At 41.2% G+C, this 24,174-nt stretch overlaps 1 protein-coding gene across 5 annotated transcripts; it reads right to left on the bottom strand.

The window, feature by feature from the left end:
* Window positions 1–419: 419 nt before the first annotated feature.
* Window positions 420–9,661, bottom strand: LOC139539741 (E3 ubiquitin-protein ligase RNF126-like). Of its 5 annotated transcripts, XM_071342967.1 has the most exons (10): window positions 9,581–9,661; window positions 9,301–9,387; window positions 5,877–5,935; window positions 5,609–5,669; window positions 5,077–5,390; window positions 4,827–4,895; window positions 4,631–4,700; window positions 4,375–4,468; window positions 4,076–4,191; window positions 420–3,840 (listed from the first exon to the last, which is right to left on the bottom strand). In XM_071342967.1, the coding sequence occupies exons 2-10, from the start codon at window positions 9,373–9,375 to the stop codon at window positions 3,691–3,693; spliced, it is 1,008 nt and encodes a 335-aa protein (XP_071199068.1). In that variant the 5' UTR covers window positions 9,376–9,387; window positions 9,581–9,661; the 3' UTR covers window positions 420–3,690. The 5 variants fall into 5 exon arrangements, with proteins under 5 accessions (XP_071199068.1, XP_071199069.1, XP_071199067.1 ...); XM_071342968.1 differs by lacking the exon at window positions 9,581–9,661 and having other exon boundaries at window positions 5,077–5,342; window positions 9,301–9,452; XM_071342966.1 differs by lacking the exon at window positions 9,581–9,661 and having other exon boundaries at window positions 9,301–9,451.
* Window positions 9,662–24,174: the final 14,513 nt, after the last annotated feature.

The following is a 24,174-nucleotide window of genomic DNA, read 5'->3' as shown; positions in this document are numbered from 1 at the left end:
TTTTACTCCATACATTTTCCCTGACACCCAAAAGTACTCATTACATTTTGACAGGAAAATGGTCCAATCCACACACTTATTAAGAGAACTTCACTGGTCATCCCTACTGCCTCTGATTTGGGGGTTTCACTAATCACAAATGCTTCATTTGTAAATTATGTTGGAGTGTGCCCCTGGCTATCCATCTAAAAATAAATATTGTTCCGTCTGGTTTGCTTAATATAAGGAAGTTGAAATGATTTATACTTTTACTTTTGATAGTTATATTTTAGCAATTCCATTTACTTTTGATACTTAAGTATATTTAAAACCAAATACGTTTTCACTTTTACTCTAGTACTTTACTGGGTGCCTTTCACTGGAGTACTTTTCTATTAAGGTATCTTTACTTTTAAACTATTGAGTACTTTTTCCAACACTGAAGATCAGAAATCCTTTATTTCTTGCCACAATTGTATTTTGATCATAACATCAACAAAAACAATCTCAAGCTGTCACTTTCTCCAATGCAATGTAGTATAGGGGCATTGCCAATAATTCACCAGCTTTCCTCTACAGCTTCCATAATTAAGGAACATCGCATGCTCACAAAAAGAGGAAACAACATGGTTGTCTGCCATTGTATGAGAATAACATCCATGAGTAAAAGGTTAGTGCAATCCAGAATCTTTGGGACGTCCCTATCCTAAACCATACCTAATCATTTTGAAATGCCAACTTCAAATGGGGTAATGTCAAAGCTTAGACGTCCAAAAATGATCCATCCCGTGCCTCAGTTGGAGTTGCAAATGCCATGCTCTACCAAGGGTGTGGGTTTGATTCCCACAAGGGACCAGTAAAGGAAAAAAAAATATATCCACTCAAGTCGCTCTGCTAAAATGACAAAATGTAAAATAAAAAAGTAAAATCACAGAAACTTTCCTAACACTATAGTGCCTTGCAAAAGTATTCATCCCCCTTGGCGTTTTTCTTATTTTGTTGCATTACAACCTGTAATTTAAATAGATTTTTATTTGGATTTCATGTAACGAACATACACAAAATAGCCCAAATTGGTGAAGTGAAATACAAAAGATAATAGAGCTGGGTTTACTGGAAGAGTGGCCTGAAAAAAGCCATTGCTTAAAGAAAAAAAATTAAACACGTTTGGTGTTTGCCAAAAGGCATGTGGGAGATTCCCCAAACATATGGAAGAAGGTACTCTGGTCAGATGAGACAAATTTAGCTTTTAGGCCATCAATGAAAACGTTACGTATGGTGCAAACCCAACACCTCCCATCACCCCAAGAACATCATCCCCACAGTGAAGCATGGTGGGGCAGCATCATGCTGTGGGGATGTTTTTCATCGGCAGGGACTGGGAAGCTGGTCAGAATTGAAGGAATGATAGATGGCGCTAACTACGGGGAAATTCTTGAGGGAAACCTTTTTCAGTCTTCCAAAGATTTGAGACTTCGACGGAGGTTCAATTTCCAGCAAGACAATGACCCTAAGCATACTGCTAAAGCAACACTCAGGTGGTTTAAGGGGAAACATTTAAACGTCTTGGAATGGCCTAGTCAAATCCCAGACCTCAATCCAATTGAAAATCTGTAGTAGGACTTAAAGATTGCTGTACACCAGCAGAACCCAACCAACTTGAAGGAGCTGGAGCAGTTTTGCCTTGAAGAATGGGAAAAAATCCAAGTGACTAGATGTGCCAAGCTTAGAGACATACTCCAAAAGGCTTGCAGCTGTAATTGCTGCAAAAGGGGGCTCTACAAAGTATTGACTTCGAGGGGGGGGTGAATAGTTATGCACGCTCAAGTTCTGTTTTTTTGTATTATTTCTTGTTCGTTTCACAAAAAATATTTTGCATCTTCAAAGTGGTAGGCATGTTGTGTAAATCAAATGATACAAATCCCCCCAAATTAATTTAAATTCCAGGTTGTAAGGCAAACAAAATAGGAAAAATGCCAAGGGGGTGAATACTTTCGCAAGTTACTCTAAATATAGTATAACCTACCAATCAAGTGCCATTGAGGCCACAATCTTACAGTCCAGAAATGAAAGCTTTACCATCTATGCCAGGGATGGGAAACTTTGTGAGCCACAAAAAAATGGAACTCATCATGAGGGGACAGTGGCTGGTGGGTCTGCATACCCACAACCATTCCGAAATTGCACCTTGTATTATTCATTTTCTCTGGGAGTAGAACACAGGAGAGCTGAATAGATCATGTGAGACAAGTGACAGACAATAATTAATCAAATAAATAAATCACAGCAAAGGAATGTCATTTGTGAGCTAGAAAATGGCGGAGATAGTACACGAGTTTTGATTGGTTTACAGTTTAGTACTCGACAGCGTTTTGAAAAAAAGTGTTCAGAAGTTCCTCCTTCGAGAGCTCTCAATCATCTCAAAAACTAAACCAGATAGCTTGCTACGGCCCACCACATAACAGTAGCCATTTTGTATTACACTCCCATCTAGTGTCAAACCCATGTAGGCATGAGGAAATACATACACACTGAGTGACTGAAATCCAGACAACCTGTGAGTTAACAAGATATTGGTCTGATAGTATTGGTATTTTGGGGACAATAAAGAGGTATGTATTCATGTTTTAACTACTGAGCATCAGATTTCCATCCAGATATGTTTGTAAGTTGTATATTGAGTGGTAGCACCCAGACATCTTTATTTTCTCATCAGTTCATGTTTTGTTCAGGGTTTTACATTATCTGCAAATCTATATATTTACATTTCACTTAAATTTTCTACTGTGAATTGTACAAAAACATTGAATTCACTTATAATATATTTTTGAAACAACCAATTCACTGAAACTTGCTGATTATGTATGATCGAATGAGAAAAGGCTGTTAGAATCTGTCTAGCAGGTTAACTATTGGATCTTTACCTCTGTCGTTACAAAGAGGAATGTAGTAACCTTTGACTTAATCCAGCACCCAAGTCAGTTCTCCAAAAAACACAAAGCCAAATGTAGTTTGTTTCTTAATTCAAAGGGCAAAACAATGGTGCACACACAACTTCAGTCAATAAGAAACTGATTGGGGGTTGGTTCATTCAATGTAAAAGTACATTGTATGAAGGGTAAACTCTTTTCTGTTTGAGAAAAGCACTTCAAATTTGATAGATGTTTCCAATCCATGCAAACAATAGCTGCAGAATCCAAACCAGGTACACAGCCTATACTCAGCCTCCTTTACTCCTGAAAGTTTTCATTTAAGAACTTTAGCAGTACAAATATGAATGCTCATAAAACATGTCAAAAAAATTATTTAAAAAACAACTGACTTAGTGAGAAAAGACCAGAAAATCTCTCCCCCAGTCCCCCCTCAGACTGCAGGACTAACTGTCTTGTTCTGTTTGTTGCATGTTGAGGTTATCCAGAGTGACCCTCCTAATGTTCCTATTCTCCATATCTTCCCCAGGCAGAGGGCCGAATCCATCCTTCCACGCAGCAAGAAGCAACATTCCTGAAGGCTTAAGGTGCGCCTCGGGTGTGGCAGAAACATACTGACTTTCATTTAATTGGATTCCTGCTGGCTCCGGTCCAGTGTGAGGCAGTGATCCAGGCGAGGAGGAGACTGGGTGGTTGCTCTCAGCTCCCCTTGACAGGGTGAGACTGGTACCCAAATGGCTGAGGGGCAGTTCACTAGGTTGTGTGGGAAGGGAAATGTTTTTTAGGAGTTGTTGGCCGAGTTCTCATTGCTGGTTGAGCTGGAGGACGGGGGTGCAGAGGAAGAGGCAAAGTTCATCCCTGATAGACTTGGAGGATTCATGGCTGTGTTCAGTCCACTTAAGCTTTTCCTGCACACTGGACATGTGTCGTGCTTTGGAAACACACAGGAGCACAAACACAGAAGACATCATTATATATAATCAATCATCTTCAAGAAGATTTTATTTTCCAGAAAACTCAAGAATGTAAGTAGAGCCCACAGTTTTTATTGACAACTTAACTTAACCAGGAGAAACTCTGGTTCAGGAAAAGGTCAGGAAAAGGTAATCTAGGTTTTGTCAATGATAGCACTAAAAGAAAGGTACATATGAGTGGAAAGGTCTTACCTGTTCAAGCCAGGGTACTATGCAATCATTGTGAAACAAATGATTACATGGAAGTTGCCTAACGTTTTCTCCAGCACTGTAGTCTTCTTTACACACTGGACATTCTAGACCAGAGCCTTAAAACAGAAAAACAAATTCAAGATGTAAATGTGTTCAACAAAGGCTTAAAAACACCTCCAAAACCTATGACCTACTGATTTCCATAGAAAATGAGCAAGACCACAATAAGTCCAGCCCACAGGGCCTGAGGTGATGCACTTGACTGTGCTGTGTGTGTGTTGATATTCAGGGTCACTTACCTACATGCTCCTGTGTGATTAGGACTGTGGGAAGGCTCATGATTTTGTCCCCATCAGCTGGCGGAGGGCCAGTGTTCTCAAACTGATTTAATAACTATGGGACACACAAAAAAATATTTATATATTTGATACTCTGTGGATCATGCTAACCAAACAAATAATATTTTCACAATCCAAATGCAGGTATTTTGTTGTTGAGTTTGACAGTGAATTTAGAAATGTTTAATAAGGTGAGTGGTAAACAGTCATTACGTACCTGTGTAATGATTGCATCTAGTCCGTTGGCACCCCAGGCGTAATCCATGGGGTTTGAGTGAAGCACGCCCCTATAAATTAAGATAAACAAAAGTCAGCTGTAATACAAAGAGTCAGTTGGAAAACTTCTACAAAGTTTTACATAAAAACAATGGGTCATAGTCCCAAGATACTGGAATGTACTAAGTTGAACTCACCAGGGTCCCACACCAATATTTGGCACTGCCGTAGGGGCGATTATTCCATTCACTAGCTGCTGAATGATTCTACAAGAGGACAAAACATTTTGGTTATGCTCTGCATGCATCCAAAAATAAGAGCTAATTGCATCATTGCCTATATAGAACATGTTATCAAAGCTCAGAAGAAAAGAGACAAGCCTATCACTAGGAACATCTATGTGAATCATGGAACATTTAAAAAGGTCCCACAAGTCACTGAGCTTACCCCTCTAAAGTGGGCACTCCCTCCGGTCTCCCTGCCTGCCTCCTGACGCCATGGCGACCGCGAGGTTGCCTGGCGCCGTATCGCTGCCGTGATGCCATCTCCCGTTCTCGCCGGTTCTCTGCGTCGCGGTTGTCCTCTGTTCCCAACCCAGCTCCTCCTAGCCCAGCTCCTCCTAGCCCTGCTCCTCCCAACCCAGCTCCTCCTAGCCCTGCTCCTCCCAGCCCCGCTCCGAAGTCAAAGGAGTCATCAAAGACACCCATAGCAAACTGGCCGTAACCCGAGGGGAATGTAAATATATTTGAAGGGTCCACATTCTACAAGAAATGGACGTTTCACAAACAGATGCATTCATAAATTACTTGGAGTTCTTTCTGTACGTACTATTCAATGTTTATAGTCAACAGAAATCCCAACTAGGCCTACGTCAAAAACCAGGTCCGATTTTACAAGGTGTATTTGTTTGTTTGCTAAGATAACAATATCATGGTAAAGCCTTTGTTCCTCAATAAGCAGAGTAAATAAGCTGAGAAACCTCAAATGGATGTTGGTACTGGTCACCGCTGGAAATGGTGGATGTGGACCCATTTTCACTGCTGTTCAGGAAGAGAAACATAGAAAACAGTTAGCATTTTTGGAGAGGGATTTGATTTAAATGTGCGCGCACACCCTCTTGACCAGAGTGCTGTAATCATAGGTGAAAAGTTGTGATGCCAAGTGACAAAATCTAGTGACAAGGTTGCTGACATCTTTAATCAGAATGTCAACAGAATGCTTGCTTTGATGTCACACATTCAACAAACCGTCTCTCCTCCAGCAGTTCCTCGATAAAGCCAGATTCACACCGAGGACATGTGTAATCCTGCAAACAAATATTACAACGCCTTTAAGTGTCATTTTCGCATTCACTCTACCACAAAACAGGCTAGCAATCAGCTATTGAATCCCTACTTTACTACATTCAACTACAGTATCAGTCAAAAGTTTGGACACCTACTCATTCAAGGGTTCTTCTTTATTTTGACTATTTTCTACATTGTAGATTAATAGTGAAGAAATCAAAACTATGAAATAACACATGGAATCATGTGGTAACCAAAAGTGTTAAATCAAAATATATTTTAGAATCCATCAAAGCAGCCACCATTTGCCTTGACAGCTTTGCACACTCTTGGCATTCTCTCAACCAACTTCACCTGGAATGCTTTTCCAACAGTCTTTAATGAGTTCCCACATATGCTGAGCACTTGTTGGCTGCTTTCCTTCACTCTTCAGTCCAACTCATGTCAATTGGGTAGAGGTGATTGTGGAGGCCAGGTCATCTGATGCAGCACTCCATCACTCTCCTTCTTAGTCAAATAGCCCTTACACAGCCTGGAGGTGTGTTGGGTCATTTTCCTGTTGAAAAACAAATGAGAGTCCCACTAAGCACAAACCAGGTGGGATGGCGTATCGCTGCAGAATGCTGTGGTAGCCATGCTGGTTAAGTGTGCCTTGAATTCTAAATAAATCACAGATAGTGTCACCAGCAAAGCACCCCTACGCCATCACACCTCTGCCTCCATGCTTCACAGTGAGAACCACACATGCAGAGATCATCCGTTCACCTACTCTGTGTCTCACAAAGACATGGCGGTTTGGACCAAAAATCTCAAATTTGGGCTGATCAGACAAAAGGACAGATTTCCACCGGTCTAATGTCCATTGCTCGTGTTTCTTGGCCCAAGCAAGTCTCCTCTTATTATTGGTGTCCTTTAGTAGTGGTTTCTTTGCAGCAAATCGACTATGAAGCCGTGATTCACTCAGACACCTCTGAACAGTTGATGTTGAGATGGATCTGTTACTTGAACTCTGAAGCATTTATTTGGGCTGCAATCTGAGGTGCAGTTAACTTTAATGAACTTATCCTCTGCAGCAGAGGTAACTCTGGGTCTTCCTTTTCTGTGGCGGTCCTCATGAGAGCCAGTTTCATCATAGCACTTGATGGATTTTGCAACTGTTCTTGAAAGGAACTTTCAAAGTTCTTGAAATGTTCCTTATTGACTGACCTTCATGTCTTAAAGTAGTGATGGACTGTCGTTTCTCTTTGCTTATTAGAGCTGTTCTTGCCATAATATGGATTTGGTATTTTACCAAATAGGGCTATCATCTGTATACCACCCCTACCTTGTCCCAACACAACTGATTGGCTCAAACATTAAGGAAAGAAATTCCACAAATGAACAAGGCACACCTGTTAATTAAATATGTTCTCTCTGCTACCGCACGGCAAGCAATACCGTAGCGCCAAATCAAGGTCAAAGAGGCTTCTAAACAGCTTCTACCCAAGCCATAAGACTACTGAACAGCTAATCAAATGGCTACCCAGACTATTTGCATCCCCCCCCTCTCTCTCTTCTATGCTGCTGCTACTCTCGGTTATTATCTATGCATAGTCACTTTAATAACTCTACCTACATGTACATATTACCTCAATTACATTTACACCGGTACCCCCGCACATTGAATAACTCTTCTTGATCTGCACTGTTGGTTATGGGCTTGTAGGTAAGCATTTCACAGTAAAGTCTACATTTGTTGTATTCGGCGCATGTGACAAATAAAGTTTGATTTGATTTTGATTTGACATTGTACCCTGTATATAGCCCCGCTATTGTGATTTACTGCTGCTCTTTAATTATTTGTTATTCTTATCTCTTACTTTTGGGGAGGGGGGGATATTTTCTTAAAACTGCATTGTTGGTTAAGGGCTTGCAAGTAAGCATTTCACTGTAAGGTTTACACCGGTTGTATTCGGGGCATGTGACAAATAAAATTTGATTTGGAATTGAAATGCATTCCAGGTGACAACCTCATGAATCTGGTTGACAGAATTCCAAGAGTATTCAAAGCTGTCATCAAGGCAAAGGGTGGCTAGTTTGAAGAATCTCAAATATATTTTGATTTGTTTAACACTTCTTTGGTTACTACATGATCTAATGTGTTATTTTATAGTTTTGATGTCTTCACTATTATTCTACAATGTAGAAAATATTAAAAATAAAGAAAAACCCTTGAATGAGTAGGTGTCCAACCTTTTGACTGGCACTATATGTGTGTGGCCAACATGAGAGAAAAATTTGACTAAAAGGAGATAACCCAATTGAACTACACTGTTAAGAACAGTCAAGAAGGAAGGAGTTGAATTGTGTTCAGTATTTAATTCAGTGTTCATTACCAGCGAACTGTGGAAAGCCTACTGATTAACATGTTTCATTGTGAGAGACACCTTTAGTATTCTATGACAGATCATTCCAGCACCTAACTGCTATGCTGGTGTGACTTACTGAATGGAGAGCAAACACACACACACACACACACACACACCAAGAAATAATGCACTGTGCCATTGTCACTGTGACTAGAATTAACACTAGACACAATATTTTAGGTTTGGCATTAGAATCTGCCAACAACCTCTCTCCTCTACATGTCTATGCTTTCTACAGAAAACATAAATGCCATCATGGAAATATTACAATAAATTGTTCCTGAAATGCAGAAAAATACACATATCATATGACTAACGTTAGCTAAATACAAATCTCCCTCTACTTTAGCTGATCTGAAGCCTACATGATGTTTGGTTACTGAATGGAATCCTTTATACATCATTTATGACTAATCTGGATGCACATGCCATTGCCAAGCATCGCTGATATCACAGGCAGTTCAGAACCATTCCTTGGCTAAGACTGTTTGTCCCATGTGTTGTCAGATTTCTAGGCAGCTAGCTATGTTGTTCCCATTTATATCTTGCACAGATTAATAATGAGCCGTGAGTATACAATAATTTCTGTCAAGGTAATTTCATGCCCTAGTTAACACGCGCACACAACTAGCTAGTTAACGTTAACTACGTTAACTACAAACGACGCAACACAATACAGGATAGCTAGCTTGGCAGATAAGCACATCAGATGCGGTTAGTTAGCTAGCGAGCTAATCAGTCTCTGATTTTACAAGCTTTCTATCTTAAAATATGAGCGAAATAGGCTAGTTCTCGTTAGCTGGCTAACAGTCAGATGCAAGACGTTGAAAATATGGTTAGCTTAGCTCAATGACTGTATATATGATGGGGTTTAGCTAGCCAGCTAGCTAGAATTTTTATGGACTCGTTTAAAACCAACAACAATTTATCTACTCTCCTCGACTAATTGTCTTTCGCTTCTTGTCAACGTTACTTACGGGAAGACGAGGGCTGATCTCTTCCGAACATCTGTGACAGAAAAACCGTCTGGGCCATGGAGGTGCTTCCGCCATTTTTTTGGTTCTCTGTTGAAGGATTCAGTTGGAGGGTCGTCACTAGTTACCACAGCCACAAAGTCATAATTATGGCTAAACCCAGACTATTTCTACAATTATCTTCTTAAAATCTGATTTTAAACCTAACATTAACCATACTGCTACACGTATTTCCAAGCCTAATCTTAAATTAAGACCAAAAAGCAAATGTTTGTTTTCATACATTTTTACGATATAGCCAAAGTTAGTACAGTATGATTCTCCAATAGTAATCCCCAATCACACTGGTAGGCGATGTCATGGCGACGTTGGCTAGCTAAACTCCTGCGTAGAAACACTTAATCGGGTCTAACGGTCTTCTCGCCACAAACTGCGCATGTGCAGCCGTCAAATCAAAGTCACTCCTTCGATATAAAGTTATTTTTGACGAAAATGAAAACGTGTCAGTTTATCACATTCACGAGCTTGGAGTAAAAAAACAAGATCAACTACTTAAGACATTGGGTCCAATCTAGGTTGTGACGTTGGATTTCGAGAAAATTAACAAAGAAGGAAGATTTTTTTACTTCTCACATTTACTTATTAAACCCCAAAACCACGGCCTGGTCTGTTTGCTCTGTTTCGCAAGTGTTCCCGGAAGTATAGCGACGTTGCGCCTCTCAGTTTAGAAACTCTGTGATATAGCCAATTTGACTTTGACTTTGTGGCTGTGGTAACTACTGACAACAGTGGAGACAGTACAGAGTAAAGAAGGGGACAAGAATGATTCGCTCACTAGAATATACGTAACGCATAGAATGAAATACTTCAAACTCTTCAAATCTTTTTCAACATTTATATTATTCCACATATTCAAACTAGCAAAATAAAAAATGCAATCTTGAAGTAGGCCTAAATTTGCATTTTCTCTCATTCTATCAACGTTGCACTCATTTTGACAGAGAAGCACATCAGATACAGATAGTTAGCTAGCAAGCAAGCTAGTCAGTCTGATTTTACAAGCTATCTTTCCAGTTTAAAATATGAGCTAACTAGGCTAGTTCTCTCATTAGCTAGCCAGAACAAGCAAATTAGCAATACAACATCTTCATGTCCTTCCAAATTATGTTTGTTGGATAGGTAAGAAACTTAGCTAGCCATTTTAAGTGTTTCTAAGCAGTGTCCTACATAAAACAATGAAGAACTCGATTTATGGCTAAAATATGACTTGGATGTTGTCTTGTTTTGCACGCTTTGTACAAAATAATAAAATGCAGTACTACAGGATATTTCTTAACGTAGCTCTTTATTAGCTAGCTATAACTGGCATGTTCACGTATAGCCAACCAGGATCAAACTGACCATGACCTAACCATTTGGGTGGTCTTAAAACTTCTTATGGCTGAAGGGGCAGTATTGAGTAGCTTGGATGAAAGGTGCCCATATCAAACGGCCTGCTCCTCAGTCATAGTTCCTTAAAATATGACGTGGATGTTGTCTTGTTTTGCACGCTTTGTACAAAATAATAAAATGCAGTACTACAGGATATTTCTTAACGTAGCTCTTTATTAGCTAGCTATAACTGGCATGTTCACGTATCGCCAACCAGGATCAAACTGACCATGACCTAACCATTTGGGTGGTCTTAAAACTTCTTATGGCTGAAGGGGCAGTATTGAGTAGCTTGGATGAAAGGTGCCCATATCAAACGGCCTGCTCCTCAGTCATAGTTCCTAATATTTGCATATTATTAGTAGTATTGGATAGAAAACACTAAAGTTTCTAAAACTGTTTGAATTATGTCTGTGAGATTAACAGAACTCATATTGGCAGGCAAAATCCTGAGTTGAAATCAAAACAGGAAGTCAGAAATCTGAGCCTGTGTGTATTCACCAGAGTCCCTAAAGAAATCCACTTGAGCTATTAATGATGTTGCACTGCCTAGGGGTTCCACTAGATGTCAACCATCAATAGACATTTCAATGAGACTTCTATGATGTTGTGGGAGAGAATGAGAGCAGAATCAGTCAGGTGTCCATCAAGCAGCCATTTCCTGATCATGCTTTTTCTTCATGTAAGCCACTGACGTTCCATTGCTCACGCAGACAAGAACGAATACTCCGGTTGTAACTTTATTGAAGCTATATGTTAAAAACATCCTAATGATTGATTCAGTACTTAGTTTGAAATGTTTCTTCGACCGGTAATATCACATTTTGAAGTTTTTGTCCGATATAATGCTGACCAGAATTAGCGTTTGGATATGTAAACCAGACGCGCTAACAAAAGAAGGTATTTGGACATAAATAACGGATTTTTCCGAGCAAAACAAACATTTATTGTGGACCTGCAATTCCTGGTGTGCTTTCTGATGTAGATCATCAAAGGTAATGGAATATTTATCATGTATTTTTGTGTTTATGGTGACGCCATCTTTGCAGCTGTGGTATGCTATTTTTGAGCGCCGTCTCAGATTATAGCGTGCATTTCTTTTTCCATAAAGTTTTTTTGAAATCTGACATAGCGGTTGCATTAAGGAGAGGTATATCTATAATTCAATGTGTATAACTTGTATTATCATCTATATTTATGATGAGTATTTCTGTTGAAACGATGGGCTATGCAAAGTCACTTGATGTTTTTGCATTTAGTGAATCTTGTCGCCTCAATGTAAACTCAGATTTTTTAAATAAATATGAATTTAATCAAACAAAACATGCATGTATTGTGTAACATGAAGTCCTATGAGTGTCATCTGATGAAAATAATCGAAAGTTAGTGATTCATTTTATCTCTATTCTGTTTTTTGTGAAGCTATCTTTAGCTGGAAAAAATGGCTGTGATTATTGTGGTTTTGTGGTGACCTAACATAATCGTTTGTAGTGCTTTCGCTGAAAAGCCTATTTGAAATCGAACACTTTGGTGGGATTAACAACAAGTTTACCTTTAAAATGATATAAGACACATGAATGTCTGAGGAATTTTAATTATGAGATTTCTGTTGTTTTGAATTTGGCGCCCTGCACTTGGACTGGCTGTTGTCATATCGGTCCCGTTATCGGGACTGCAGCCATGAGAAGTTAACCAATCATAGCACAGTATGATATGGCGGTAAAATGCATCCAATTATAATTCAGTATGTTTACACATATGAATATTACATCCCCCTTCTTTTAAAACAAAAGAAAAATGTTTACATATTCTAAGTGTTTATTTTGAAAACACGCTCTGCAGTTTGAACTCAAGGTAAGTGATATTGCATACTACACCAACTGAATCAACATAGACTCTGAAACAATGATCCAACATACTGTTACTTTTCGAACAAGGGATTCTCAGCAACTCAGCTTTCACTGTAGAAATAACATCTTAACATTTCAAACAAATACAATACCAAAGCATTTCAAGTGAACTTTCAATAACAAGTTTACAGTCTGTAAACTCTTTTAGGGCAGCGATCCGCCTACACCCTTTGACATTTCACAGGTCTAGGACAGCTCTGGGCTTGACCTCTCTTCCTGACCTTGAGCGATATGATGCTGAGCATGCTTCTGTGTCAGTCAACAGCTCTTGTGGTGTTGCAGGTAAGTATGGTGTATGTTGTGCTGTGTGTGTGTTTAGTCCATCACGTTCTCTTTCAGGGGAACAGTTCATCTCATCAGTGTGTTGTTCTTTTGTGTTCAGTAGGTGACGACGATTGCGGCGGTACACCGCTCCTTCTGCGGTGCGGACGTGAGATGAACGCTCAGTGTCAGCTGGCTGGATGACGACTGCTGGCTTCGAGGCCATGCTCTTGGATACTAACTGACTCTCCGTCGATCAGTGGTGGCAGTGGTCTAGCTGACCTGTCGTAGTATCGCTTTTGTTGTTGTTGTCTCTGTGCGCGTTTTCCATGCATTTCCTTGTAGCTGACGACCTCAGGTTGCAGCTGCTGGTTGGTGCTGGGAAGGATTGAGCGAAGTCTGCGGCTCATCAACAGCTGGGCTGGTGATTTGAAGTTGTCAACTGGAGTGTTGCGGTATTCAAGGAGACTGAGGTAGAGGTCTCTCTTGTCTGCTTTTGCTTTATCCATGAGTGATTTAGCAATCTGCACAGATTTTTCAGCAAGGCCATTACTTTGAGGGTAATGCGGGCTTGTGGTGACATGTGTGAACTCCCATGCTTTTGTGAAGGATTCAAACTAATTTGATTTGTAACAGGGCCCATTGTCAGATATTAAAGTCTCTACAATGCCATGCCTGGCAAAGGCTGCTTTCAGCTTGTGTATCACAGCTGCAGATGTGGTGCTGTGAAGCTTGTCGAGTTCGAAGTATCTGCTGTAGTAGTCCACTGTTACGATGTAGTCCTCGTTGTTCCAGGTAAACAGATCGGTTGCCACGACCTGCCAGGGTCGGTCTGGGATACAGTGAGGTAACATTGGCTCTTTGGTGTTTGAGGGGCGTCGTTCAAGACATATGGCGCATTTACCAACAATGTCCTCTATTTGTTTGCACATTCCGGGCCAAAACAAAATGTCCCGTGCTCTCTGTTTGCACTTTTCCATGCCCATGTGTCCAGCATGGATCTTTGTCAAAATCTCTTCTCTGAGACTGGTAGGAATAATGATTTTCTCTCCTTTGAAAATTATTCAGTTGATCTGTGATAGTTCATCACGATGGTTCCAGAATTCTGAGACGCTCTGAGGGCATTTTCTCCTCTCCTCAGGCCATCCATCCTGTATGACTTTCCCCAGCTGTGCGAGTTGCGAGTCCTTTTCTGTTTCTGCTTGGATCGCCTTCAGTTTTGTGTCACTAACTGGTAAGTTGCTGTACACAGTGTGCACTTGCATGTCCATGCCTTCACTGAGGCTGCTGTCCTTATAGGTAAGGCCTGGACGGTGAGTGATTGTGAAGTCGTATATTTGTAGTTGAAGGATCATTCTCTGTAGCCTTGGCGGGGCTGCGGCTAGTGGTTTCCTCATAATTGACTCAAGGGGCTTGTGGTCGGATTCCACAATGACTTGTCATCCATATATGTACTGATGGAAATGTTTACATCCGAACAGAATGGCGTAGAGCTCCTTTTCGATTTGAGCGTAGTTCATTTCACAGTCTGTGAGAGATTTGGAAGCGTAGCCGATGGGCTTTCCTTCTTGCAGTAGCACTGCACCTAGTCCATACTTCGACTCGTCCACTTGGAGTCTGAGCTCTTTGTCGGGGTTGTAGTAGGCAAGGATTGGTCCTGGTTCTCTCGTGATCAAGTCTTTCACATTCTGGAAAGCAATGCCGTGTTGCTTGTCCCAGAGAAACTCACTGGACTGCTTTAGCAGTTGATGCATTAGCATTGGAGAGGCTGGGTGCGAACTTGGCTAAGTAGTTGACCATGCCAAGCACTGTTTCCAGCTCTGCACGGTTCTTTGGTGGCTCCATTTCTTTTATGGCTGAGATCTTCTGTGGATCTGGCTTGATTCCAGTCGCTGTGAGAAGATGTCCGAAGTAGCTGACCTCTGTAGCTCCGACTGTGCTCTTCTCGGGGTTGAGCCGGACTCCTCTCTCGCGGGACCTTTGCAGCATCTCGCGGAGGTTTCGGTCGTGCTCCTCTTTGGTTTGACCATAGACAAGGATGTCGTCCACAATTGCCAAGACAACCCATTTCTGACACCATGTCTTGTTTTGCACGCTTTGTACAAAATAATAAAATGCAGTACTACAGGATATTTCTTAACGTAGCTCTTTATTAGCTAGCTATAACTGGCATGTTCACGTATCGCCAACCAGGATCAAACTGACCATGACCTAACCATTTGGGTGGTCTTAACCAATCATAGCACGGTATGATATGGCGGTAAAATGCATCCAATTATAATTCAGTATGTTTACACATATGAATATTACAGATGTTTCTTTAACTCGTGGGCCTAAGTTGAGCTATTGTAACCCGTCCCCATATATAATTTTCTCATGATATTTTAAGAAATTAAAATGAGCAAAAGACACATTTCTAAAGATGTTTGGGAGAATAATAAAATGACCAATGTATATTTCACTTTTCTGATGGTAGTTCTATGCGTTATTGCCACATGGTGGTGCTTTTGTGTCCTATATCTATTTACAGATGATCTCCAGCAAATATTGCAGTTCAGGAGGTAAAGTATTCTATTCCTAATTTCTTCATATCAGTGTACAAGATTGTGGTACATTTAGTGACCAGTTGAGAACCTATTGGAAACCATCCTTTCACCTTATGTGATGCTAAAAGAACCAGGGCGCAATGAGATCATGCTGGTCTAAATTACCAAATCGCCCTCTAGTATCCTCATGGGTGGAATGTTATTCATGTTTTGCATAATTTCCTTATTAATAAACATTATTTAAAAAACAACTATGAAAATCTGGTGTTTCTATTTCAAACAGTTGTGTTATATTTCAGTCTTCTGTGATGTACAGTGCATTCGGAGAATATTCAGACCCCTTGACTTTTTCCACATTTTGTTACGTTACAGTCTTATTCTAAAATTGATTAAATAATTGATTTCCCTCATCAATCTACACACAATACCCCATAATGATAAGCAAAAACAGGTTTTTAGAATTTTTGTAAATGTATTGAAAATAAAAAATATAAAAATATCATATTTACATACAGTACCAGACACACCCACTCATTCAAAGGTTTTTCTTTATTTTTATTATTTTCAACATTGTAGAATAATAGTGAAGTCATTAAAACTATGAAATAACACATATGGAATCACGTAGAAACCAAAAAACTGCAAAACAAATCAAAATATATTTTATATTTGAGATTCTTCAAAGTAGCCACCCTTTGCCTTGATGACAGCTTTTCACACTCTTGGCATTCTCTCAACTAGTCTCACCTGGAATGCTTTTCCAACAGTCTTGAAAGAGTTCCCACATAGCTGAGCACTTGTTGGCTGCTTTTCCTTCACTCTGCGGTCCAACTCACCCCAAACCATCTCAATTGAGTTGAGGTCGGGTGATTGTGGAGGCCATGTAAACTGATGCAGCACTCCATCACTCTGCTTCTTGGTCAAATTGCCCCCCAAAAAATCCAAGATGGCGTTGCAGTAGGACGTGTGTATTTGTCTTTGTCTTGTTCCCGTGTCTTATCCCGTGTAAATAGCCAGTCTTTTTCGGAAATATCTTAATCTGACTTTCTATCTACAAACAAAATATACTTTCCTGCAAGCCTCACACAATGTGGTACAGAACTAATATTTTCATTCCTTATAACTGGAACTTCCATCAGGAGCTAGCCAGCTAAATAGCTACTAGTCTTTGTCTTCACCTTTTCCCCAGTCATCAGCCAGCCTTAGCTCGGAGAACACCTGCCAGTCTGCACAGCGCGATATCAACCCAGAGCATATCGGACTGCTTCTCTCTACCATATCACCGGATTCATGCAGCTCTGGATCATTACACTGGATCATCGCATCTAGCTAGCGGTAAATGAGTGGCTACTGTTAACTAACTCCTCTGTCCCGAAGCAAGCACCAGCTAGCCTTGAGCTAGCCTCGAGCTAGGCCCATATACCAGCTAATTCTGGGGCTACAATCCTCCTTTGCCAATTGGCCTAGACCCTTTATTGTCGACACGGAGCCCCGCCGAGCCATCACGACTGGACTGCCGACGTGATCGCTCGATGTGGTCTCAACAGGCTATTCTGTTACGAAGTCGCTGAAGAACCATCTACTAGCCCCGGCCCGCTACCTGTTCGAACGCTGTGTTCCCTGCTCGCCTAGCGAAGTAGTGACTACCGAAGTAATGACTACCGAACGGCACCCTGACTCACCTATTGCTGCTCTTTTGACCCTATGATGACTCAGCTACACAGCTGATTCCCCCTGGACTGTTTCAATAACTTGGCCCCAGCCTCGAACTCAGGTCCTGTATGTACCTAACTGACCCGCTCTGCCCATTCATTACCATTTACCCGTTGTTGTCTTAGCTCTCCTGATCAACACCTGTGATTTCTTAATGCCTCTCTCTAATGTCAATATGCCTTGTCTACTGCTGTCTTGGCTAGTACTTATTGTTTTATTTCACTGTAGAGCCCTCAGTCCCTCTCAAAATACCTTAGATAGCTCTTTTGTCCTACCCCACACACTTGCGGAGACCTCACCTGGCTTAACTGGTGCCTCCAGAGACGAAACCTGTCTCATCGTCACTCAACGCCTAGGTTTACCTCCACTGTACCACATTCTACCATACCCTTGTCTGTACATTATGCCTTGAATCTATTCTGCCACGCCTAGAAATTGGCTCCTTTTATTCTCTGTCCTCTACGCACTAGACGACCAGTTCTTATAGCCTTTAGCCGTACCCTTATCTTACTCCTCCTCTGTTCCTCTGGTGATGTAAAGGTTAACCCAGGCCCTGTAGCCCCCAGTTCCACTCCTATTCCCCAGGCGCTATCATTTGTTGACTTCTGTGCGTGCATATGTATTCACCCCATTTGCTATGAAGCCCCTAAATAAGATCTGGTGCAACCAATTACCTTCATAAATCACATATTTAGCTAAATAAAGTCAACCTAACGCTATGTCTGGCGCAAATCCAACACTTCTCATCACCCCGAGAACACCATCCCCGCAGTGAAACATGGGGGTGGCAGCATCATGCTGTGGGGATGTTTTTCATTGGCAGGGACTGGGAAACTGGTCAGAATTGAAGGAATGATGGATGACGCTAAATGCAGGGAAATTCTTGAGGGAAACCTGTTTCAGTCTTCCAGAGATTTGAGACTGGGTCAGGTTCACCTTCCAGCAGGACAATGACCCTAAGCATACTGCTAAAGCAACACTCAGGTGGTTTAGGGGGATACATTTAAATGTCTTGGAATGGCCTAGTCAAAGCCCAGACCTCAATCCAATTGAGAATCTGTGGTATGACTTAAAGATTGCTGTACACCAGCGGAACTCATCCAACTTGAAGGAGCTGGAGCAGTTTTGCTTTGAAGAATTGGAAAAAATCCCAGTGGCTAGATGTGCCAAGCTTATAGAGACATACCCCAAGATACTTGCAGCTGTAATTGCTGCAAAAGGTGGCTCTACATAGTATTGACTTCAGGGGGGTGAATAGTTATGCATGCTCAAGTTTTCTGTTTTTTGTGTCTTATTTCTTGTTTGTTTCACAATAAAAAATATTTTGCATCTTCACAGTGGTAGGCATGTTGTGTAAATCAAATGATACAACCCCCCCAAAAATCAATTTTAATTCCAGGTTGTAAGGCAACAAAAATAGGAAAAATGCCAAAGGGGGTGAATTCTTTCGCAAGCCACTGTACCTTGAAGATTGGCCAGACCCCCTGTGGACATATTCCACAACCATGCTGATGTTGCTGCAGTCAGAATCCTGCCGCTTCAAAGTTTTTGTAGACACCCGGGTGGCCGAGATTCAAGAACTTACAGACCTCCGTGCATGGCGCTATGTGGATTTGGCGGGGAATCCCGCAGATGTCATCACAAGAGGCAAGACTCTGAAAGACCTTGCGGAGCACAACAGATGGAGTCAAGGACCACCATTTCTCCTTCAAAGTCCAGGCGAGTGGCCAGCTAAGCTAAATGCTCATCCTGAAGAGGACACATCTGAACTCCAAAAGCCTACCTTCTGCTGTGTCTCTACGGGTTGCTGGTCCCCAAAACCCAGATGTGAGCCAGTGTACCACATGGAAGGAGCTTCTGGAAGTCACAATGCAAATGCTACAAGGGGCGGCAGATCAGGGTGGTGACCCTACTGCGGAAGACTACCAGAAAGCGGAGACCGTCATCTACAAGAGAGCCCAGCGAGAGAGTTTCACAGATGAGCTCTGTCTCCTGAAAGCTGGTAAGCCTGTCCCATCCAGCAGTCGCCTACTTACTTTGTCACCTGAGCTTGACGAGTCCGGAGAGCTCATCCGAGTTGGTGATAGACTACATTGATATGCTACAGTTCATCCCAACCCTGGTCATCCATCCACTACACTCCTGATCCAAGATTACGACAACTGTCTGTGCCATCCCAGCCCTGAGAAGGTGTTTGCAGAGATCCGCCGCACCCTTTGGATCCTCCGGGGCATGGACTGATTTGGGCCCTTCCATGTCAAACTGGGGCTGCGCGTCGAGAAGAAATGGGGGATAATCTTCAAGTGTCTCACCACGAGGGGTGTATACTTGGACCTCCTGACCAACATCAATGCCGACTCCTTTCTGATGGCCCTTAGAAGATTCATCGCCCACCTAGTGACGTCGGCTGAATTGTTCTCTGACCAGGAACGAACTTCCGGGGAGGCAAGAAGGATTTGCTTTCGCTGATTTGTCTCCCAACCTGCAAGTGCAGCTTGCAAAACAGAAGATTGCCTTCCGCTTCAATCGCCCTGCAGCACCGCACTTCGGAGGAGTTTGGGGGAGAGAGATTCACTCTGTTAAGACTACCCTCTACACTACAGTGGGTGCCCAGTCAGTGACCGAAGAAGTGCTCAGAACTGTCCTCATTGAAGTGGAAGGTATCCTGAATTCGAAGCCCTTGGGCTACGTGTCCTCCAGTATTGCAGACCTGGACCCTGTGACCCCTAACCTCCTGTTGAGGGGGCGGTCAGATGGATCCCTACCTTAAGTGGTGTACCCGGAGACTGAGCTCCTCAGCAGACGTCGATGGAGACACTGCCAGATCCTGACAGATCACTTCTGGTCCAGCTACATCAGGCACTACCTACCCAGCCTGCAAGCCCACCAGAAGTGGCATGCCATCCCTGCAGACCTCAAACAGGATATTGTGGTTATGTTGGTGGACCCCCAGCTTCCGAGAGCCCTCTGGCCCATCGGATGTGTCATTAAAGTTCACCCAAGCGCAGACGATCATGTGAGGTCTGCCGAGGTCAAGATCAAGGACAGAACATACACACGTCCTGTGGCTCGATTGATAGTCCTCCTAGCTCTCCCTGACAGAGAAGACGATGACAGTACGCATGCCGTAACCCCTCCCAAGAGTCCTACACAAGCCGTGATAAGTTCCAGCCATCTCCTGTGATTACCTTTAGTTAGCATTCTTTGTTTTAGCCAAGGCCAGTGTGCGTCCTTCAGAAATGTGAGTTCATATTTCTTACAATTCATGTGTTGTGGACAGACTTCGTTGTTATGCTAATTAGCGGTTTTTACCGTGCGCTAGGGACTGTAAGTCATCTAATTTCAGATATTTAGCATTTCAGTGTCTAGTCTTACATGCCCTGTGGTTATATGGATGTATACTGTACAGATTATGTGGGTATTTTGTTAGCATTGAGCCTTGTGGATGCATTACACATTCAAGTTCATGCAGTTGTGTGAGGATGATGGTGCTGCTCTGTAGTGTTGTGTAGTTGCACTCTTCTGGTCATTCATTAGTGTTGTTAGGTTGTATTGCCATGTTGTTAGGTTGTATTTCCCTCTGCAGCAGATTACCTATTATAGTCATATTATTTATATCTTATGTAATTGGAGGTTGTATTAAGCCTATACCTGCCATTTACTATTGTATTTCATTTCCCCCTTTTCAAAACCACACACACTCTTGGTTAACACAATTGTCAAGCCATACACTGTGCTGTTCTGTTACTGTTCTATGTGAATCAGCGTCATTAAACAACCTCAACTGGAATCCTACCGGTCTGTCATCTGTACCCTTGACAAGCACCTGGGATGGAACACATAGGGCTAAGTAAAACCTAACCCTAAAGAATGTTACAGTCCACTAAGTCCAACTACAGTAATATTGGGATGCAAACTCAACATTTTATACATACATCTGACATGGTACAGGTGTCATCTTTTTTTTAAGCTTATAACCATGTGATTGAGGTGTATACTTTTGTTTCAAAGTAGATTTGTTTAAGACTACCAAGAAACACTCTGTGTGACCCTGAATTAGCCTACTGCAGAAAAAAGTTTATATTACATATTTTGGGGATTTGACAAGCTGTGGGTTTCAGAGATATTTTAAATATACAAAGTTGATATGCAGATAGTATTAATCTATTTATCTGTTATAAATCCACATAATAGTTCAAACATCACCTTTTTATGCAAGATTGTACTGCCCAGGTGGTCTTGTAGTTATGTAAAAGCGGGAAGCTTGATTGATAAGACCCAGTGCACCATGCAGGTCTGTTTTTATTTTGGAGATGAAAAATACATGTCCTTTGATATTTCACTCTTTCACAAGTAGCTTTAATGTTATCTCCAGAGAGACATAACATAAGTGATTTATGGTCAGATCTGGTCGCTTTGTAAGATATCACTCCAGCATCCAGGGGTATTGAGTTTGCTGTTTCCGCCTGACTGTCCTGCAGCCAATCTCTGCTCTCCAATCTGCTCGGCTGATTTTGATGTGTTATTTCATACTCCTGCCATGCCGAAACCATTATTTTTAGCAAATACAGAATCCATATACCAAGCATAGAATAGAATGAGGCCAAAGTAGGGTACTTGTTATTGATTTGGACTAAATACAACATGTTGTTGCCAACATACCTTTAAAGCTAATTAGAAAAATGGCATAGTAAACACATAATGTACAAATTGCCTCGCCTAATATACAAATTACCATGCCCTTGTGGGTCATTATGTCTTTAAAAATATTTTCCATCACATTAGTTAGTCCAACATGAGGACTATTTCTCTTTATCAGCTGAAAACATTTCACAGTGATATAATATTATGTCCCACTGGGCACACCACTTCATTTTAACGTGGACATTTAGGTAATATCTTGTTGAGATGTTGATCAATGAGATTTCAACCTTTATTCACCCACGAAAAAGGACAGACAGAAGTTTGTTGAATTCTCAATGTGTTATTAATATGCTTTCAACCATCTGAAGCGAGCAAAGATAAAATGGGAATACTATGTTACATATATTGTTTATTTATGCAACAGATTAATGTGTTATCACTGTGCATCATTTAATAGCACCACCACATGATCTGGATTGCAGTTGATATTACATTGAAAGTACATGTGCAATTGATCAATTCTGTTCGAGATTCTGCACAGGTTATTAAAGCAATTGTGAAGATCTCCACAGACCTGCGACCTGCTATCTTGAACATGCACGCGTTCTATGATTACATGTAAAGACATTTTGTAACGATCTTCGTTGGGAGAAAGAGAGGAGGACCAAAGCCCAGCGTGGTAAGTGTTCATGTTCGTGATGAATATTTAATGGATCAAACTGAACACTGAAATACAAAACAATAAAGTGAACGAACGAAAACCGAAACAGTTCCGTGTGGAACACACAGACACAGAAAACAACCACCCTAAATATGGTTCCCAATCAGAGACAATGACTAACACCTGCCTCTGATTGAGAACCATATCAGGCCAAACGAAAAACCCAACATAGAAACACAAACATAGATAACCCACCCAACTCACGCCCTGACCATACTAAAACAAAGAAAATACAAAAGAACTAAGGTCAGAACGTGACACATTTATAGTTACAGTAACCTCAATCTAGCCATGGATGTGTTACTCATTTTAAGGTTGAGTAAATACTGTTACAATAGTTTGTAAGATAGCCTTAACTTTAGGCTTTTAACTGTATTACAAAAGTAATATTGAATTATACTTGGTTGACAATGCAAACGAATATCAACATTTTAAAGAAGATGCACAGTGCCTTCAGAAAGTATTCATACCTATTTCACATTTTGTTGTGTTATTCAAAGTTGATTTTAAATATACATCTCACCCATCAACATACAGTACCCCATAATGACAAAGTTAAAACATGTTTTTATAATTATTTTTTACATTTGTTGAAAATGAAATGGAAGGGTGAGTCAATACTTTGTAGAAGCACCTTTGGCAGCATTTACAGCTGTGAGTCTTTCTGGGTAATACGTCTCTAACAACCTTCCACACCTGGATTGCACAACATTTACCCATTATTCTTTTCAAAATTCTTCAAGTTCTGTCAAATTGGTTGTTGATCATTGCTAGACAACCATTTTCTGGTTTTGCCATAGATTTTCAAGTAGATTAAGGCAAAACTGTAACTCGGCCATTCAGGATCATTCACTGTCTTCTTGGTAAGCAACTCCAGTGTAGAATTGGCCTTGTGTTTTAAGTTATTGTCCTGCCGAAAGGTGAATTAATCTCCAAGTGGAAAGCAAACTGAACCAGGTTTTCCTCTAGGATTTTGCCTGTGCTTAACTCCATTCGGTCTATTTTTTATCCTGAAAAACGTCTTAGTCCTTAACGATTACAAGCATACCGATAACATGATGCAGACCCTGTCACGCCCTGACCTTGGAAGATCCTTTTTATGTCTCTATTTTTGGTTTGGTCAGGGCTTGAGTTGCGGTGGGCATTCTATGTTTTGTGTTCTATGTTTTCTATTTCTGTGTGTTTGGCCGGATGTGGTTCTCAATCAGAGGCAGCTGTCTATCGTTGTCTCTGATTGAGAACCATACTTAGGTAGCCTTTTCCCACCTGTGTTTTGTGGGTAGTTGTTTTCTGTTTTTTTGTGTCTACACCAGACAGAACTGTTTCGGTCGTTCTCTTTGTTGTTTTTGTTATTCAGTGTTCAGTTTTATTATTAAATCATGAACACTTACCACGCTGCGCTTTGGTCCACTTCTTCATGCAACGATGGCCATTACACCACCACTATGCTTTAAAATATGAATAGTGGTACTCAGTAATGTGTTCTATTCAAATCAAATTTATTTATATAGCCCTTTGTACATCAGCTGATATCTCAAAGTGCTGTACAGAAACCCAGCCTAAAACCCCAAACAGCAAGCAATGCAGGTGTAGAAGCACGGTGGCTAGGAAAAACTCCCTAGAAAGGCCAAAACCTAGGAAGAAACCTAGA

Source organism: Salvelinus alpinus, chromosome 15, assembly GCF_045679555.1.
Source record: "Salvelinus alpinus chromosome 15, SLU_Salpinus.1, whole genome shotgun sequence".
Classification (NCBI taxonomy): Eukaryota; Metazoa; Chordata; class Actinopteri; order Salmoniformes; family Salmonidae; genus Salvelinus; species Salvelinus alpinus.
This window is presented reverse-complemented; position numbering and strand designations above follow the sequence as displayed.